The sequence below is a fragment of the Crinia signifera genome, chromosome 7 (assembly GCF_055691185.1).
Source record: "Crinia signifera chromosome 7, ASM5569118v1, whole genome shotgun sequence".
Taxonomy (NCBI): Eukaryota; Metazoa; Chordata; class Amphibia; order Anura; family Myobatrachidae; genus Crinia; species Crinia signifera.
This window is the reverse complement of record NC_139223.1, coordinates 100,786,739-100,807,935: the sequence shown is the minus strand read 5'-3', so window position 1 is coordinate 100,807,935 and position 21,197 is coordinate 100,786,739. Positions and strand designations below refer to the sequence as shown.

At 42.8% G+C, this 21,197-nt stretch overlaps 1 protein-coding gene across 11 annotated transcripts in view; it reads right to left on the bottom strand.

The window, feature by feature from the left end:
* Window positions 1–21,197, bottom strand: part of KALRN (kalirin RhoGEF kinase) — an 856,470-nt gene that overhangs the window by 231,358 nt on the left and 603,915 nt on the right. For all 11 annotated transcript variants that reach the window (XR_014450786.1, XM_083153542.1, XM_083153544.1 and 8 more), the window contains one exon: window positions 5,949–6,195. Coding sequence is in view for 10 of the 11 variants with exons in the window: in XM_083153542.1 (XP_083009668.1) it covers window positions 5,949–6,195 (247 nt within the window). In the remaining variant the exon portion in view is untranslated. The remainder of the gene's footprint in view (window positions 1–5,948; window positions 6,196–21,197) is intronic.

The window sequence follows — 21,197 nt, the reverse complement described above, 5'->3', positions numbered from 1 at the left end:
ATCGCATGCCATCGGGTGCATGGCATGCGATGCGATCTGTTCGTCGTACGACGGACATCGGGGGCGCCGCCAAAATACACAAGTACCGAAGATTTTAAAAAAAAATTTTAGATGTCATTTTTTATGTGTTATCCTCTGTAACCACAATCCGTATAAACATGTAACCTTGTAAGCTTACTTCACTTGCCAAGTTTCGGTCAAGGTGGCTTGCTCTGCTACTGCTGTGCTCGCCACAGCTTACTATTCTCAATTGTAGTCAATGGAAAATCACAAAGAAGTTGAAACCCCCGAAACTTTGAAGACCACCAACTAAAAACATCTAGTTTTATGATGGCTCATCATAGAAGAAATTAGCATAGGTAGCCATTCAGGCCATTTTACACCAACGAAAAACATCATCCTGGCGCCCACTGCCCATGGATGCTGGGCATAAAAATGACAAATCAGACGAATTTGGCTTATAGTAAATTAGCCGATTTGTGGGTCCCGGCTGTATTGAAGATCAAATGGTTGCATTCGTACCCAATTCCATCTTAGAAAATGTCCCCCATGGAGCCTTTATTTCCAGCAAAAAACGGTGCCACCGAAACCAAAAGAAAAAAAAACTGTAAGAACTGGAAATGGGAGCAACATAGGGATCAAAAACATGTCTATGCAACATGCCTCATCCCTGCATGGATTGTCCAGTATACTTGAAACTGGTACCAGAACATTGTTTCACTGTATGATAATGTTACATTCCATGGTCATTAGAACATGTGATTTACATAGACTAGAGGCCAATACGCATAAGGTGATTTTTCCGTTTTCTAATCAATCTTTCTAGATTTCTTATAAATTAAGCAAACATCCCCACGTGTGTACAGCCCATAGGGACAGTGATACGTGTTCCCGTGCATTGCCATCGCCTGACTAGATTTGACTGCATGCAGTCAAAATCTACTCAGATAGCCAATATTCTCAGCAAAGAACACTAGTCTGCACAGATTGTTCAGCACACATCGCTGGTACATAGAATGTGTGTCAGCGATGTGTGCTGAGCAATCTATGCTTACGTACATTGCTCAGCATGGGGCTTTACACTTTGATTGTAATAAACTGTTATTTGTGGAACAATATGACGGTAAGATTAGAATATATTTTGCTGGTTATAGGGTGCTACATAAAAGGCAAGAGGTCGCTGCAGTCAGGAAGATGCATGGTTTGTGTTTGGTGGAACTCAAGTTCTTGGCTGGTATAATTTCAGTACACCAGTGTGGTCCTCAGTCACTGGATCTCTGTGTGTCTCTTTAAGCTAGACTGATGGTCTATTTTCTGGATGACTGACCAATCAAGATCCCGATCACAGTATGAGGAGATAAAACCCCTTATGAATGTAAAGTATGTGGGTGAAATAAACTAAATTAAAGATCATAGCTTTATCTGCACCACCTCGCTGCTCTATAAAGAGTCATGGGCTTGGTGTTGATTACTCCCAACTTCTTTCTGTGTAAAATTTATGTTCTGTACACACAGTGTGATTCAAGGTCATTTTCTATTTGATTTGGACTAAATAGTCCAAATCAAATATAAACTGACCCTGAATCACACAGCGGCATGGGATCAAAAACTGAAAAAGACTGTGCAGGCAAGTCTATTTCTGCTTAGATCTGCTATATCAGGGCTCCTCAAACTATTTTGCTCTGGGACCCCATCAGACAATAAAAATAATTACAGGACCACAGCAATTTACTGCAGAAGGTCATCACATCACATGTGTAGTCAGCAAACAGCACATACAGGGTAGCATAGTGGAGGCACAAAATGATGTGAGGAGGCTAAAATAACAAACAATTCAACAGATTTTTCAGACTCCTTGAATCAGTGACTGAGATTAGAAAAGTCATCAGCCTGATGGTCAGCAACATGGAGTCGCGACCCCATGCTGAAAACCACTGTGTTAGATCAAATGGAGAGCCATAATGCTCAATGCAGCATGACCTGCATCATCTAGCATTGCTCAGAACGCTTCAGCATCTCCCCGTGTTTAGGCTACTTGAAATGGCTACAAATGAACCACTTCTTCTTTCATCCTACTACAAACCATCAACCTCGCTATAAATTGAATAGTATTTTATTGACATGCAAAATTTTCGCATGGGCCACCTAGTCATAAAATAACCAAGATAAGCCTCAGGTTTTGTTAAAAAAAGAGAAAAATGTTTACAGCCAATTGTACCGTGATAATTGGGTCTGGTTATAAGCAAACAGGCGAGCAGTATATCCTAACTGTTAGTGGCAACTGCAGAAGACAACACAACAATTTATATTAGTTTAGCCAGCAGAATAATCCTTTTTCACACACACACACACACACACACACACACACACACACACACAAGCACACACACATATATATATATACATACATACTAGCCAGCGGCATAGCTTTGTTTGGGGCGCCCCCCCCCTGCCGTTAATGGGGGGGTGCCCCCTCCCCCCATTGCCGCATGCTTACCTGTCCACGCGTCCCGGCTCCCCTCCTGGCTTCAATTAATTCTATGCAGACGGACCACGATAAAATGGCCGCCCCCATACTGCAGACAGTTTCAGAGAACAGTCTGCTTTATGGGGCGGCCCTTTTATCGTGGTCCGTCTCCATAGCATTGATTGAAGCCAGGAGGGGAGCCGGGACGCGCGGACAGGTAAGCCTGCGGGGGATGGGGGGATTACTATAGCACCGCAGACCCCCCGGCGCCCCCATATGCACAGCGCCCCCCCCCCTGCGACCGCAGCGGCTGCGGTGCTATAGTTACGCCACTGATACTAGCTAGCTGACCCGCCCGGCGTTGCACGGAAAAACTTTGGGTTTTTTATTTCCAAAATTGCTGAAAAAGGTCATCTTACAGTATGCTGTGCCAAAAGATTGTAATTTGTTAAAGATTCCACCATAATGTTAGAATGTGTTTGCATTAATACTCAATGATGGCAATGAAATCAGGTGTGGTGTTGTGGTTTGAAACACAACGCTCCTGAGTTGATAACTTGTATGTGTTGATGAATTCCATATCCACTTCTGAGATTTAGCACCTATGACATACCCTCCAACATCTGAGGGTCAGAAATTGATACAAAATCAGAAAGGGATGTGGCTACGGGAAAGGGGGCATGACCACACCTCCATTTCTATACTTTCAATGGTACAGTTTCTAGGGTGTGTAATTACAGGAGAGTGCGTGGAGACCGGGGTGGGTGTTACTTACAGCTCCATAATTAATCTGGAGATTTGTAAAGCACATGCACCAGCCGTCTCTACCAAACAGTGGGGCAGCCCCTGAGTGTGGGAGCAGGTCCACGGGCCTGGCCACATGACGTCATGATGCGAGGCACGCTACCTGGACTGCAATGCACCACTGGGAATGGGTGCAATGGGCCAAATTCTTCCCTACACCCGCTGGGCCAATCCACCGATCCAGTCATCGCAATCATCAATGGGTGTATTGATAAGGTTTGGAGTGTAAGAAGTTGAAGAATAACACTGAGATAAAGATTTGCCATGTTAAAGTGTACAATTTACTCAATAAATCGTGAAAATAAATATAAGTGTACATAGAAGTACAATCAAGAAATTAAAGTAGGATTAAAAAATAAGTTCTGATTCAAACTGATAATTGTTTGGATGGGAGTGGGTTACGAAACAAATCTATAGGTGGGGGGTATGGATATTGTGGGCAAAATTGGTGTAGGGTACACCTACAGGTGGTCCTCAATTGATGGGATTTTCACTACAGTGTCACCATAGGGGGATTCCCCATTGGGGTCCAGGTGGTCTTTTAGGGACCCTTTACAATCCCGTATGTCTCTTCTCCTTGAGCCTATGGTCTCCCTTAATGATAGTCAATTACTGAGGGAGACCGTAGGCTCCAGGAGAAGAGACCAACAGGATTGTAAAGGGGTCCCTAAAAAAACACCTGAACCCAAATTGGAAATCCCCCTACAGGGACACTGTAGTGAAAATTTCTCATCAACTGGGGACCCCCTGTAGGTGTACCAAACACCAATTATGCCACCATTTTCCCCCCCTCCACCTATAGATTTGTTTCGCAACCCATCCCCATCAAAACAATTATCACTTGCAGATTGGAGCCCAAGGTGAACACACATCCCTCACTTATAGGGAAAAAAAACCTTGCCTTTCTGGGTGTATAATACCAGCACATTTCCATATTGGATTATCACCAGACTTTATCTCACTAGATCATGAACCCCTGATGAAGTCTATAAGAGACGAAATGCATTGGGTACTGGTCACATGTATTGAAAATAAAAATAAAAACTTCTTTCAAAGAGAACAACCACAAGTGTATTAATTTTTTTCATTTTTACATTTTTATTGAATTGTGTGATGGACATTACTTCTTAGGGGCGCTGTAGACACTATTGGTGGTGTGAATATATAAATATATATATATATATATATATAAAATACATTGGTTTTCACAGTCAAAACTACAAGTCCCTGAAGCCCTCCCCCGTATGCTGGGTGAGAGACGTCATGTGACGTCAGCTGCAAACAGGCTTCAACCCACCTGCGTTCCAAGCATTTTAAAGGGGATGCCCATAAAATGCTGGACATTCTCCTGCTGCTGGCACCAGCCCGCCCCCTTCCCACCAAGTCCATGCGAACGCCTTGGCGAGTGTGATACTCACCGAAGGTCTAGGGGGTCTACACTTTTGCATATTCGGTACAAAAAACACACACACAGAAAAGTTAAACTATAATACACACACAAACACACATTTACTCATCATACCACCATCCTATGACAGAGCGGCTCCTCTGCCGTACTCTGCTCAGTTTGATTGACTGTAAGTGTTTCCATGGAGACAACAACAGCCAATCAGGGCTGTGCGGAGTCCCCGTGACAGAGGTCAGTAGGAATCTCTGTGACTCTGTACATGAGAGGAGCAGCTCCGTTATGGAATCATGGTAAGGTGAGCATGTTTGCTTTTGTGTCTGTGTGTGTGTATATTAAAGTTTTACTTTTCTATGTGTGTGTGTGTGTATTTCTTTGAAAATTGTTTTCACAGTAGAACTACAAGAACCAGAGGACCCAAATAAGGCTGTAAAATCGGGAAGCACCAGAAGCCGGGAAGGATTTAAGAAAAAATATACAGGGAGCACAGGACCTATGCTGGGGTATCCTCAAAGCAGGTTAAAAAAACCTAACACACCACAGATGAACACTGGCTACAATACAGAAAGCAATTGGCACTTGCTAAAAGACTGAAAAACTAGCTAAGGAGCAGTGAGTATTTGTACTTGGTTTCTAAATCAACTAATGTTGTGAGAGAGCATTAAGCAAAGCCTGTACTATAACCACATCTGCAATAACTTATCCATACTAATCAGTTGTGAGAGAACTATTAGTGCAAACTTAACTCATACATTATATATAGTATTGTAACTACTGTAGTTAATTTGATTGATTAATAAATATTACTTCTATAATCTCAATACAGCGCAGTCCATATTTCTTCATTTTTCTTTTGTTTTTTTAATGAAAGGCTGAGTATCCTTTCTTTGTGACTGCAGCAGATTGAGATTATCAACAGACCCATTCTCAGAAAACTGCCTTCGATATTTTGATTATACGAAGAAGATTAACAATCTTCTTCGCAGTCCAATTTTTTTTGCATCACACAGTCTGGTTGAAATGTTTAGATTAATTGTAATTTATTTTATGTTTTTATTCAAAAATGGTCTACATTGAATGTTGAACAATGTTAATGTTCTGATTTGAAAGTGGCTCACCACTAGATCTGCTACTAGCACTAGGTGGTGTGTTGAGTCTGACTAGACATTATACCTTAAAGGGTTAAGAAGTCAATGGATCCCAATATCAACTGCCAAGAAACAGTGAAAACGGTTATTCCCTAACTGATCCAGAATAACATATTTATCTTACCCTTTCCTGAAGGGAAGAAGCACTCCATTTCCACACTGCTGCGGGAGTGAGAGATGCAGAGTGCACTGCTGGGTACCAGACCTTCCTGTGGGGGACTCCGGTCTGTTGTTCGCACCAAACACCATCCAGGTCGATCACTTGGCCTCTCCAATAGCTCCACTGTCTGACCCACCTGGATACTTAGCTCATTACTGTGAATAGCAATGAAATCCTGCAATACAGTTGTCAGCTCACAGCCCCCTGACAACTAGAAGAGAAAAGACAGACATTGTTAGCAATTAAAGTGCTAATTTACTGTACTGATTAAAAATAAAATGTAAATCTATACAGTAGGCAGAGGGTAATGCTTTAACATGTAGCAAAAGCTTGTGATTTCAAATAATACATTGTATATATTATATTTATAAAATGGCATGGTATAATGAAATAAAACTTAACAACAGGATTGGACACATTAGATCACTTGACCATACCTAACAATGACTAATCAACAGCACACTTAAATTTATTCCATCTGTACACAGCATCAGTCATAGAGACTACACCCCTAAAGGAATAAACAGTACATAAGTGCTTCACTGATAGCAGCAAATTATTCCCTCACATGTAGAAAAAAAAAGTCAACAATTTTATTCACTTAAGCTGTGTACACACGGGGGCGATAGGGGCTGAAATCGCTGGAAATATGGTCGCTGGCGACCATATTGCCAGTGATGGGAGTGTGCCCCGGCGATAAATCGCCGGGTGCGTGCTCCCGTTTTCAGCCCCCTTTAATCGCTGGTCGCAGGGGCTTGCTCCTGCGACCAGCTGATTACCTCTGCGGCTCCCCCGGCAAAGGTTCCTTCTCATCAGCGACCATCTCTGGTCGCTGATGAAAAGGAGACACTGACCAATATATTGCTCAGCAATGTATTGCTAGCAATATATTGCTGAGCAATATATCTCCCCCCGTGTGTACACAGCTTTACACTGTTATCCAGTTCAAATTAACCCTTCTGGGGTACTCCCGAGAATTTTAAGGGCTATGCTCCAGTGCCCACACTGGCAAGCCTGGAAAAATCTCGGTATTACCACTGTCTGCACTGTTTAGTGCCGGGCAGCGCCACTGAGCTGACCAATGCCTTTACCCCGGCTGTGTGTGGCGTGGCTTGCTAACGTCACGCAGCACACAACCGGGTTGCCGGGGGGCAGGGCCGGGCAGCGGCTGATATATGGCACAGCGGCACTGTACGGCCCTGGGAGAGACAGTGGTGGAGTTTTTTAGAGCTCGCCCCCCCCCCCCAAAAAAAAACCTTGCCCAGTGGGAAGCACTACCTAAAAAAACAAAACACCACTAAAGGGGTTAAACAGCCTATTCTAATCAATTTTCCCTCCTTTTCTGTATCTTTCACCCTATGTTGTCAGAACAGGGCTCTTTTTCAAGTTAGATATACTGCAGTCTAATACACAGGATAATTAAAGTTTATGTCAGGTTTTGAAGGAATTCATCAAAGCTGGTTTTAGTTAGTTGGGTATTGGATCCCGGTGCTTGGGATGCCAGCGGCCAAAAGATCTACAGTAGATTCCAATGCACAGTATCCTGACACCTGCTAGTACAGTGGTCAGGGAATTCGGTCCTCATTACCCCACGCAGTGCATGTTTTGCAGGTCTCCTCACAGAATCACAAGTGAAATAATTAACTCCACCTGCGGACCTTATAATATGTGTCTGTGATTAATTAGTACACCTGTGCACCTGCTGGGTTACCAGCAAAACATGCACTGTGTGGGGTAATGAGGACCGAGTTCCCTAACCACTGTGCTAGTATGATAACCCAAGAAAGCAATATGGGGTCAGCACTAAAGTGTTGTCCCCCAAGAGCGCTTACTCTAAGTTGCTTGCTTATTAGAGCAGCTGCTAAAATGGGGAGGGTCAGTCCCCACAACAAGAATAACAAATAAAAACACACAGGAAGAAGCAGCGCTCAAACTAAAAAATAAGTGAATCAAATTAAATTAAAACTTATGTATTTAATATAAAAAATTTGCTCTCATAGGGCACTTTAGAAGTTGCATAGCACATGTTACTTTGTAACTACCGTAGATCTCACGTGGAGAGAGAAATCCCAAAACAGGGTGTAAATATGACCTGCACTGTCCACAATGTAGTTGTCCCAAATGGATGGAGTCCAAAAGTGCGGCAGTTGGCAATCCTGTGAGCCCACAGAGGGAGTGGCTGTTGTAGAGAGCCTACCCCCAACCTCGTGGCACTTTATATCCAATGTAACAGGTATTTAGCTGAAGATGGAGAATTTAAGGGGGATGGAGAATTTAAACTACGAGGAAAGATTAAGCAATCTGGGACTATTTACACTAGAGAAGAGATGTTTAAGGGGGGACATGCTCAATATGTATAAATACATTAGGGGCCAATATAAGGAACTGTCAAACACCATTTTTTCTGCTAGACAGGAATCTAGGACGAGAGGGCATGAGTTTAGATTAGAAGAAAAAAGATTTTGTTCATCTATAAGAAAAAATTTCTTTAGTCAGAACAGCTGACTTTGGAACCCTCTTCCTGAAGAAGTGGTGTCGGCAGATACTATAAATAAGTTTAAAATAAAGTTGGATAAACATTTATTGGTTAAAAACATCCACGGTACGAATAAGTAATAATATCTGTCTTTAAAATATCGGAACATACTATACAACAAGGGATAAACATAGGTTGAACTAGATGAACGCAAGTCTTTATTCAGCCTCACCTACAATGTAACTATGGGCCTTAGTCTAGTTCACTCTTTCTGACAAAATCCATTCTGACAAAAAGAGTGAACTAGAATAAGGCCCATATCCTCTCTCACTTTCTTTTTCACACTTTTTATCCTCCTGACTGAAATTGCTGGGTCACTGTATTGTACAGCCCACAAAAAAACCTTTGCATTCTGGTGGAATTTATGCAATAGAGGACACGTATACTTTTGTATAAATACCTATATCCCTATAGATTGTAAGCTTGCAAGTATGGCCCTCCTACCTTTTTAACTGTAAATACCCAGATAGTTGCATCCCTGTTTTCAATTGGCCCACCGGGAAACCGGGCCGTTTCCCGGTGGGCCGGCACATATTAATGCAGAGGAGGCCACTCACCCCCCGTAACTTGGCCGCGGCATCTTCGTGCTGGGCCGCGGCACTGTGCCCTGATTGAAGATGGTCGCGGCCAGCCTCGACTTTCCCACAGTTAAAATGGCCGCGGGAGGGCTGGTGCTCATGCGCGCGCACACAGCCGCTCCCGCGGTCCAGAGGGAGAATGACTACGCTGCCCACATGATCCTTCCCAGCAGCAGCAGCACGCAGGTCTGTTTTGCGCGCTGGGCTGGGGACTCGGGATCCGATGGGCGGCAGCAGCGTTAGAAGCAGGCGGCAAAAGGAGGCAGGTAAATGGAAATGGCACTGCCAGAAATAATAATTTTTGGCCTCAGGGAAGTGTGTATGTATATATATATACACACACACACACACAAACACACACACACACGTATGTATGTGTGTATATATATATATATATATATATATGTTTCTTTAAGCATCCATGCACACTCTTAATCCGCAAGAGTGGGTGCTAGGGCCATTTAAATGGTAATGTAGACAAGCAATTAGAGGCAAGCACACCATTGAAGTTGAAAAAGGTGAATACATTTTATATAGAATTTGCAGGCAGGTCCAACATGCAGTACAGTCACATTTTCAGGCATAGACAGGAATGGAAATCCATACTTTACTGTGGGAGCACATAAAAGACTGCAGGGAGCCGGACACCGCGCTCGTCACTATGGTAGCGTTACCATAGTGACGAACGCGGTGTCCGGCTCATGCCGGGACCTGCGTCGCGTCACTTCCGGTGACGTATCCAGCCGTCTCCAAGGTGACGGAAGCGTGCTTGGGCTTGTTGCCTTGGCCGCGTCCTGTTGCTTCCGGAAGGCTGGGAGTTTTGAACACGGGGATTAACGTTGTGAGTATCTGATTTGCTCTTGTGTCTCACACACACAGGTGAGACTGCTTTATGCTCTAATGTTGGTTGGTATAAAGACACGCACGGTGAGCCAGTTCAGTACGCTCCTGAGGACGGTGGAACTCACACCGAAACAGCTGTAGAGCTCTTTGAATATGGCGTCCCTGCAGTCTTTTATGTGCTCCCACAGTAAAGTATGGATTTCCATTCCTGTCTATGCCTGAAAATGTGACTGTACTGCATGTTGGACCTGCCTGCAAATTCTATATAAAATGTTTTCCCCTTTTTCAACTTCAATGGTGTGCTTGCCTCTAATTGCTTGTCTATATATATATATATATATATATATATATATATATATATATATATACATACACATACACACACACACACACACACACACACACACACACACACACACATATATATATATATAGGCTGGTACCAGCACTTTCTTCGAGCACTGATTTATTTATTTTTCTTTGCTCCCCTGTCTACTCAGCGGAGCTGTCTGTCTCCGCCCATGGGAACTCCGTCTCTCCCGTCATCCCCCTTCCGGCTGACAGATGGGGGGGCAGTGTACTGCCGGGTGGACTGGGAGGGAAGTTATTGCGGTAGGAAGAGGCGGCGGGGCTTATTGCAGCACTGCTGCTGCTGGGTCTCCGGAAGACAGTGGAGGTCGGACCCGGATACAGCGGCGGACCCGGAGCTTCCTGACCGTGCCAGGAATCTGCCTCTCGTGCACGCCGTCTCCTGTGGGTGCAGGAGGAAGCACCACTTCCTACATGTGTGTATAGTATGTATGTATTTATGTATGAATGAGGACGACAGTGTGTGTAGGATGTATGAATGAGGGTGGCAGTGTGTAGTATGTATGTATGTATGACGGCGTCAGTGTGTGTAGTTTGTATAAATGACGGCGGCAGTGTGTGTGTGTGTAGTATGAATGAGGGCGGCAGTGTGTGGAGTATGTATAAATGATGGGGGCAGTGTGTGTAGGATGTATGTATGACGGCGTCAGTGTGTGTAGTTTGTATAAATGACGGCGTCAGTGTGTGTGTGTGTAGTATGTATGTATGTATGAATGAGGGTGGCAGTGTGTAGTATGTATGTATGACGGCGTCAGTGTGTGTAGTTTGTATAAATGACGGCGGCAGTGTGTGTGTAGTATGTATGAATGAGGGTGACTGTGTGTGTAGAATGTATAAATGAGGGCGGCAGTGTGTGTGTATTTATAAATGAGAGCATCAGTGTGTGCAGTATGTATGAATGAGAGCGGCAGTGTGTGTAGTATGTATGAATGAGAGCGGCAGTGGGTGTAGTATGTATGTATGTATGTATGTATGAATGAGGGCGACAGTGTGTGTAGGATGTATGAATGAGGGTGGCAGTGTGTAGTATGTATGTTTGTATAACGGCGTCAGTGTGTGTAGTTTGTATAAATGACGACGGCAGTGTGTGGGTGTAGTATGAATGAATGAGGATGACAGTGTGTATAGAATGTATGAATGAGGGCGGCAGTGTGTGGAGTATGTATAAATGATGGCGGCAGTGGGTGTAGTATGTATGAATATAGAAGATGCTGGTACCTGGTAGAATGGGATGCAGTTAAAATCCCGGCGGTCGGGATCCCGCCGTTCAGAATCCCAACGCCGGAATCCCGACCGCCGAAATCCCGACACTTTCTCCCTCCTGGGGTGTCCACGACACCCCTGGAGGGAGAATAAATTAGTGTGCCGAGCGCAGCGAGGCACTGGGCCCGCTGCGTGGCGAGCGCAGCGAGCCCGCAAGGGGGGGCGATCCACGTCCCCCCCTTGTCGGGATTTCGGCGGTCAGGATTCCGGCGTCGGGATTTTGAACGCCGGGATCCCGACCGCCGGGATTTCATACTGCTTCCGGTAGAATATGCTGCTATCTGGGTCCTGGGGGAGAGGGAATGTAAAATGAAGGTAGATTCTACCTCCATTTTACATTTTTATTTGATTTAATTTGATTGCTCTGCATCGGATTAAACATTCCAAAGTGCACTAGTGGAGGGGGGCCTTTACACTTGAAAAGAGACCCCCTCCCACCTCATAACATTTTGCATCATTCAGTGAGGAGCATACAGCGAGGAGCCCTAGAAGACAGAAGGAGAAGAAAAGAGAAGAAAGACAGAAGAGAAAGACAGAAGGAGAAGAAAGAAGACCAAGAACATGGTAAGTAAAAGAAAGATTATTATCTTGGCAGTCAGTGGTTGTTTTAGGGGGAGGGCAGTGCACCAACACCAACACATGCCCCCTGTCATTAAACACTAGTGAAAAACATAATAATGTGTATGGGTGGAGGCAGAAGCAGCCTGATCTGTGTCCCACACAGGGACGTAACTATCGGTGTGCCAGTTGTGCCTTGCCCACAGTGCATTTGCACTGTGGGCACACTCTGGCAGCACTGTTTACCCACCACTGGCTGCTAGCAGCTGAACTACTGATGAGGAGCTGAGAGACAGGAGGAGAGCGCAGCGCAGAAAGCACTCATGCTCCATTCTTGGCTGACATTTCAATTATGTATAATGGGCATCACGGTGTATGGCATATGTATAATGGGCATCACGGTGTGTGACCTATGTATAATGGACTCATTATGCATAGGCCACACCGTGATGCCCATTATACATTTGCCACACACAGTGATGCTCAATATACGTATGTGTCTCTCTCTGTGTCCAGCTGTCACTCTCTGTCTGCTGTCACTCTCTCTGTCCTTGCCGGGGACATAGCCAGCAGCTCAGAGCAACTAGCCATGCCCCACAGCGGCAAAACGGGGCGTGGCCTCATTTAAATTGGCCACACACCCATATTGCTAGGCCACACCCCCAAAAATTGGGCGCGTCGTCGTTTCATTGCTCATGATAATATTGATGGTGGACCAAAATAATTCTCATCCATTGGACCTCTAAATCTGCCCTTACTGTAAATGAGGCCAAAAATCAGTTTTTATTGAGAACAATCTTAGGAAAGGGAAAATATTGTCTCACAACAGTGCAAATTAAAATATAGCAATCGGGTCATTCCATGTAACTATGGAAATTTGTGTGGATTTTTTTTTTCACAGCAACACTTTTACTTTTGACAATTATTATAGTACAATGTGAGTTTTCCCTCCAAAACTTTTTTCTAACTAGTAGCATCATTGTTGCTATGGCAACCATCTTGCTTCAGATGGAGAAAGAGACTTTGAAAAAGCCAGAATTCAAAGTACATTTTCTAATGTTAATAATACTAAAAAAAACCATACATGTCACTTCATTTGTAGATCACAATCTGGAAATCATTTTTAGTAAACAATACTATCCATATTCAAAATACTTTAAGAGTTCTGGCATTCCTAATGAATCAACTGTGTAACGTGAGTTACCTAAAAGTTTATCTTTTCGTTTAATCTTGCCAGATTTTTGGAAAAAAATAAATAATTTCATATTTTCCTAACATTAGACCATACTTCAAAACCACTAAACGTTTATTCAATGCAGTAAGTAGCATTACCAAATAAATCAATATAACATGTGTGTAACATGAGTTATCATAATGGTAACTCACGTTACAGTGTGTTGATGTCAATAGATTTAATGGTGTATGTTTTATATTCTCTGGACTCTGTAATTGATCTTAATGTTGTAATGTAGGTTTCCATTTGTCTATCTTTGTTTTGTAGCATCTTAACTTCCAAATTACAATGTCAAGTGAGCCTTTTCACAGTAGCAGCTTGGCATTCTGGAGAATTGCATTCATCTGTAATATCAGATTAAATGTGCCACAGACTTTGTTAAAGTTGTCGATGGACCCTCAAATGTCAAAGTTAATGAACCAAGATGAGATAGCTGACATCAACAACCAACTTGATTTTGAATCCTTTACTACAAATGCCCAACTAGTGTTCATTCTAGCACTCTGCTCCTTGTAAAATCCTTGCAGTTCCTCCTCCTGCCTGGGGTGTCGCTGTCTGCTGTGGTTCTTGAAGAACAGTGTGGTTTGTATCTCAATGCTGAGATACAAACCAGACTGTCGTAGAAACACCACAGCAGAGAGTGACACCCCAGGCAGGAAGGAACTGCAATCACTTTACAGGGTGCTAGAATGAACACTACCACAACATTACCAGGAATAAAGCAACTACACTACCTAAAAGTGGAAGACAATGAAATGACTGGCTTTCTAACAACTGGAAAAGCTGAAAGTTCCTATGCCCCTGCCTTCACAGAAACTGATAAATTTAAACCAAGGATCTTATTAAGGTCTGTTCGGGGTCCGCTGTTTTGCGTCTGCACATGTGCAGGGTAATTTCTGCACATGTACAGATGCATGGCTAGATGCACGCACCCATCCTTGAGGGCGGAGGTGGCATGGCAGTTCAGCCTATTAGCATATGGGAATGCCCAGCGTTTCATGTCCGATGGTGCTGGGGGCAGGAAGCTGACATCACCGGATGTCGGCTGCCCTCCCACTTCCCTCAGAGTGCACACGCACATCTAAGGTTGCTCTGAGCAACCATAACTGTGCATGTGCCTTCCACATTATTCGATGATGGGCGACCATGGAATGATTGGGTGTTCCCTCCGCAGGCTACAAATGGATGTTTATGTAAAACATCCATTTGCATGCTGTGCGAATGTATGCGCCATGCAAATGGTGGGCCGGCGTATGCGCATCTGAGAGAATCAAGCAGAATAACCCCCCAAAGCTAGATGACTGGGTGGAAGTACTATATGATGGGAATTTATTTCCAGGAATTGGTACGAATATAGGAAAAGGGGAATATCATGTTAACATCATTACAAGAAATGGGAAATACTGGAAATGGCCATCAATCAAAGATGAAATTTGTTACAAAAAATTGTACTGAGAAAAATTTCAGCACCAACAATGAATATAAGCAAAGTGTAACGTGAGTTACCTTAATGTAATGTGAGTTACCATCATTTTTGTTTTGCTGTAGATTTTTTTTTTTTTTTTTTTGGTTATTTGCCTTGGAACATCATCTGTCATATTTTTAATTTAGTTACAAAAAACATGATACACAGGAGAGCAGAGATTTCATAATTGCAAATGTATGTTAAAAACCATGGACAAAACATGTAACGTGAGTTACCAGCAGAAAATCAGTAATTTCTTGAAAATTACTGGAAGGTTTAAAAATATTTTATGCTACATTTGGAGTGTGCATTAATGTTAATTATAATACAAAATAAAAAGAAATAAAAATAAAAATAATTCATTGTACTTTTTCTATAACATCCAAACGAGCACACATTTCAGAGTTATATTTGTAACGCGAGTTACCATGGAATGACCCACCAACATAGAAAAATACAGTAAATATACAGTTCAGGTTATTGCAGAAAAATTATCAAGGGGCTTTCATATCCAATACCATATACAGGTTGAGTATCCCTTTATCCAAATTATTCCAAAAAACATACTTTCCAAAATGTAATTTTGTTTTCTAAAAGCACTACTGGGGACATCTGTAACTGGCAATACTGGGGACATGATATGTAACTGGTACTAAATATATGCAAAAAAATTATTGTTTGGCATTCAAATTCAGTGTCTGAGATAGAACTCAAACTTTGTTTCATGTTCCGAAACCTTGTTTCATGCACAAATAGAATATATTTGTGTGTATTTAATGTGTTTATACAACATAGATGCAAGATACCCCGATACTTCAATGAAATATAATAATATTCGGTACTTGTTTCCTAGCAGGGCACCCAGTACGCATTTTGCGTACTGGGCTATTTTCTATAGTAAAATCGCATCGGATCGCACAGCGTGTATAGTGCTGTGTGATGCGATGTCCATAATAAGTGCACAGGATTGCTTATACAATGAAATATCGCATGGGATCGGAGGGCACCATAGACAAGATGCAATGCAATATTTTATAGTAGAAGCACCCATGGGATGAGATGAGATGTGTGCTTTACTATGAGAGGTCATAGGATGAGATGAGATGTGTGATTAGTATGACATGTGATGGGTGCTTACAATGAAAGCACCTATGCCATTGTTTAGCGTCACCTCCAGTATCGACGCCACCCCGAAGCGTGGCGAGTGCAGCGAGCCCCGCGAGGTCAATGAAATGGTAGCGATGAATCACTGTGAAATGCTGGTAACCTGCCAGTTCAAGCTGTTGAGTGCTGTATGCCCTCCAGCAGTCCGTATAGTGGTGCCCGGCTCTATTTTCTCAATAATACAGTCCATCAATGTGGTGGCATCACGCCTGGGCACCATTTTCAGGATACAATGTCCGGTTCCCCTACATATTCCACCAAAAATCCACTGCTGTGGTAAAATCTGGCCGGCATTATTTTTGCACTTAACAAATAATGTCTCATCTATCTCCACAATGTGGCCAGGTCCACCGATCCGCCGCTGTGGCTGCGCCATAATATCCAGAATGCAAGCCTCCCACATCCAGCGGTTGTACAGGACCGCAGTTTTCTTTGAGATGTTAATCTGCTGCCCACAATAGTCTATGGAGGTGAGCTCCTGTGCCCAGGAGAAAATTAAATGCACCAAGGGTCAAAAATGGTAAGCGGCACCCTGAAACCAATGGGCCGCTCTGAGGCTGACCTTCATCCGGAACACTTTCAAATGGCACCGCCACATTGACTCCTTCACTGAGAGGCACATTACATGCCCATTTGCGCAATTCTGCACCAGTGGAAGGAGTTCTTGGTCTTGGAAAAAGCATATCGGCTCCTCCTCCGTCTGATGCAAGCTAATGATTTTGAACGATCCAGCCATTTCCAATACTTTCAATAATTCAGCAATAATTCACCAGCAGCTGTGAGGGAGGCTTCTACTCCTGTCACAAAATCACCTCAGAATGATTTCTGAGAGGATCTGACAGGGGGTGGGAATGACAGGGAGTGTGAATGGGACCGGCACTGAAATCGCATCGCATCACATGCTACTATAATGTCATGCGATGTAATGCGATTTCACTGTTAGCGTACGTAGGAAAACTGGGCACCCTGCTAGGAAACAAGTACCTAATATTCTGATATAGTGTTCCCGCTAATCTGATTTAGCGGGATGCTCCACTTTGCCCGATTTTTAAAGGGCAAAATGTGCCCTGTCCCTCTCGCAGCACCCAACTAAAATAGCCTGCCTCCGACCCTGCCGGTGTGACTGGAGAAGCCCAGTGCCACCATAGATGGCGATGCCAGGCACTTCCCCGGCAGTGCAGAGCCTTCGGAGGAGCCGGGCCTGCCCCCTTCAGTGATAGCGGTGGCCGGGCCCATCCCTTTCCGTGACGGTGGTGGGCCCGGCCCTTTTTGTGACTGTGCAGCCCTGGCACATCCCTTATGTGATGTTGGCAGCACAACAGTGATGTCGGTGGGCCCGGTCCGCCCCCCTTATGCTGCAACCGCGCAGCAGCGCCCTGCCCACCCCGGTTCCTTGAAGGAACACTAATACGGAATAATCCATTATCCAAAAAGCTTCTGTTCCTAAACATTTTGGATAAGGGATACTCAACCTGTATTAATATTTCAATAGCAAATAACAAAAAAAAGGTGGAGGAGAGGACATAGAATGGAAAGGGAGCACTGTGTATGTACACTACTATAAAGAGGAAGAAGCTATATATGAATCAGGTATCTCTTTAAAGGTTAGCCAGCTCTGCTAGATGGATTTAAAGTCAGATAAGGGCAATTTCATGAATGAAGTCAGGACTTTCATTAACATAGAATTATCTATTTTCTGGAACCACCAAGAGACAGGAGGATAAATCGACAAATGGCGAAGTAGATATTTGTTATACTTTGAAATAGACCAGTAATGGTGTTTGTCACTTTCCGAACAGCCCGTCAAAAATCCATCAGTATAGGGCAAGCACACCGGATATGGACCGGGTTGCCAATCTCTCTCCAGCATGAGGTACTTACATTTGGAAAAATGATATGAATTTGTACTAGGCATCTATACCAATGAGCTAGAATTTTAGATTGAGTCGCTAATACCTGAAATGAAGAAGAACTTGCAAAAGTATAACAATATACAATCCCACTGAGCCTCTGTCAGACTTTTTCCAAGTTCTTCCTGCCAGGCTAGAACATATGTAGGCAATTTGATGGTAGAGCTTTCCAAACACAACTTGTACAAGTGAGAAACCAAGTGGGAAATGTAATAGGATGAGAGATATTTGCTAAGGAATCTCCAGGTTTTTTTTGTGTGTGTGTTTTTTTAAAGCAGCAATCATTTACACTGCAAAACTAGTTTGATTTTGCAGTGTAAATGATTGCCGCTTTAAAAAAAACTGGAGATTTCTTACCAATTCTCTCACTTTCTGAGTCTCTCATCCTATTACATTTCGCCCCAAATGTCTTGGTGGTTTTTTTTAATAAACAGAAGGATTCAAATTTAGTAGGGTTCCCACTTAAGAGAAAGCACAAAATGTCTAGCCTGTAGAACCAGAATGAGGGGGATGGAAGATGATGTTCCTGCTGAAGGTCAGTAAATGACTGCAAACCACCCTTGGAGACTAAGTGATATATGCGTGAGACCCCTACAGATGACCAACAGGATAGACCTGAAGTGGCCATCCATGGAGGAAAGTCAGGATTTTTCATTACAGGTGTGGGCAATGAGATCCCTGGGGTAAATGGGGAGAGTTCCCTACATTTTTCCAACATTGGAGTGTTGGCCCCAGTGTATGGCGAACCAAGGGAGAACATATTAAGGTAAATTAATTGTAGTAGAGACAATGTTCGGCCATTGTTTCCGTACTGGGAGTCTGGACATGTTGATAATTCTAGCAAGGTGGATCGAATAATAATAAGTAAGGGATTTTGAATCAGAGTGGTTTGCGGAATACGTGGTCGGCTCTATCCCCACACAATGCGCCCTACCAGTCCCTGTAGTTCTCAGAAGAATGAAGATTAAAAGCAGTAGGTAGGGTTTGTAACACATAAAGAACTTTGGGGAGTATATAATAATTTTAATAACATTCAACATCCCTAACCTGGACAGCTTCAGTGGAGACCATTTAAAAAAATCTGTTTTGAACTGTTCAAGCAAAGGGATACAGTTAAGTTGAAATACATTTGTATAAGGAGACAAAATAACTCCTAAATATTTGAGCTGGGAAGAGCTATATATATATATATATATATATATATATATATATATATATATATATATATATATATATATATATATATATATATATATAAACCAATGGGTTTCTGTTTGGGGAATACCCTTTTCAATAATCTAGAAAACAAAAGTGAGATGTGCGCCTCCTAGTGCAGTATATATATATATATATATATATATATATATATATATATATATATATATATATATATATATATATATATATATATATATATATAAAGAACGGTTCCCTCCACCACATAAAGGGAGACAACAGCACCCCTAAAAATTCAAGGAGTACCGTTTTTGGTGGTATTCCACCACTGCTTGATACGTGATTCACAATTATGGGTATCCACTGTCTATCCAGGACACTTCCTTTAATGCACAAAATAGAATAGATAGCAGAGCGCTGGGAATAATAATGTGTCCTTGCTGCCGTCTAGGGGGGATACTCAACCCCTCTTAGAGTTAAAATATGGAAAAAACAGGGGGGTAGGCGGCGCTAAAGGACACTAAAGGCACACAATTTTAAAAAAGTACAAATTTATTTACCAATAATCACAATAACAATTATTTATAAAACTGAAAACACCGGCCGGTGGTTTGGAAAATTGAGAAAACCTATTGGTGCATAAGTAACGATTTTTAAAGCATCACCAGATAAACTGGATTCAATCTGCACAGTCCAGCAAGGGTTTGTAAGATACTATTTAGTATCCCCTATATAGCATAACTATTAACGCAGAACTTTATCAGCAATTCAAGCAGACAAAGGGTTAATTAATGGCAGTCTTTTTGTGCAAAGCGGTGTTAGTCTGGTATCAGAAGTTTAAGTAGCGTTTTTTAAGCAGACATCCTTCTTTTAAGCACATGTAAGGGTTAATTCCAAGCCAAACATTTTAACACTCAGTCATTAGAGCCACATACAAGCTTGAAGATGTTAGAAAGCTTTGTAGTTAGATGGGTGCAAAAAGGTATACTTATGCTCCGTTTGTAATCCACGGGAGTTGATTCTATCGCCCACGCCTGGAGAGGGTTCACGGCTGTGTGAGAACTGTCAGCCTTGTCTCGAACACGCTTGCTCCGGCTTCCGGGTCTCCCAGCAGGGTGCTTTCAGAGTGTCAATTGACAAATCGAATGTTCCTATGACGCGTTTCCCCGCCTCTTGGAGTGTCTGAGGAAGCCGCTGACACTCCAAGAGGCAGGGAAACGCGTCATAGGAACATTCGATTTGTCAATTGACACTCTGAAAGCACCCTGCTGGGAGACCCGGAAGCCGGAGCAAGCGTGTTCGAGACAAGGCTGACAGTTCTCACACAGCCGTGAACCCTCTCCAGGCGTGGGCGATAGAATCAACTCCCGTGGATTACAAACGGAGCATAAGTATACCTTTTTGCACCCATCTAACTACAAAGCTTTCTAACATCTTCAAGCTTGTATGTGGCTCTAATGACTGAGTGTTAAAATGTTTGGCTTGGAATTAACCCTTACATGTGCTTAAAAGAAGGATGTCTGCTTAAAAAACGCTACTTAAACTTCTGATACCAGACTAACACCGCTTTGCACAAAAAGACTGCCATTAATTAACCCTTTGTCTGCTTGAATTGCTGATAAAGTTCTGCGTTAATAGTTATGCTATATAGGGGATACTAAATAGTATCTTACAAACCCTTGCTGGACTGTGCAGATTGAATCCAGTTTATCTGGTGATGCTTTAAAAATCGTTACTTATGCACCAATAGGTTTTCTCAATTTTCAAAACCACCGGCCGGTGTTTTCAGTTTTATAAATAATTGTTATTGTGATTATTGGTAAATAAATTTGTACTTTTTTAAAATTGTGTGCCTTTAGTGTCCTTTAGCGCCGCCTACCCCCCTGTTACTTCCTTTAATGCTAGCGATTTCCTCTCATTGGCAATGCATATGGGAAAATAAAAGCACGGGATGGAAACACTAGTGTAATATCATTTACATAATTTATTTGCCACACAATTACAATAAAATATCTGTACAATAAAAAAGATTTTTTTCAGCTTATCTGATGCATGATGAAGTCAGTCCATCACCAAGCAATAGAACCAGTCACCTCAACGTGTTTGGTCCTTGCCCT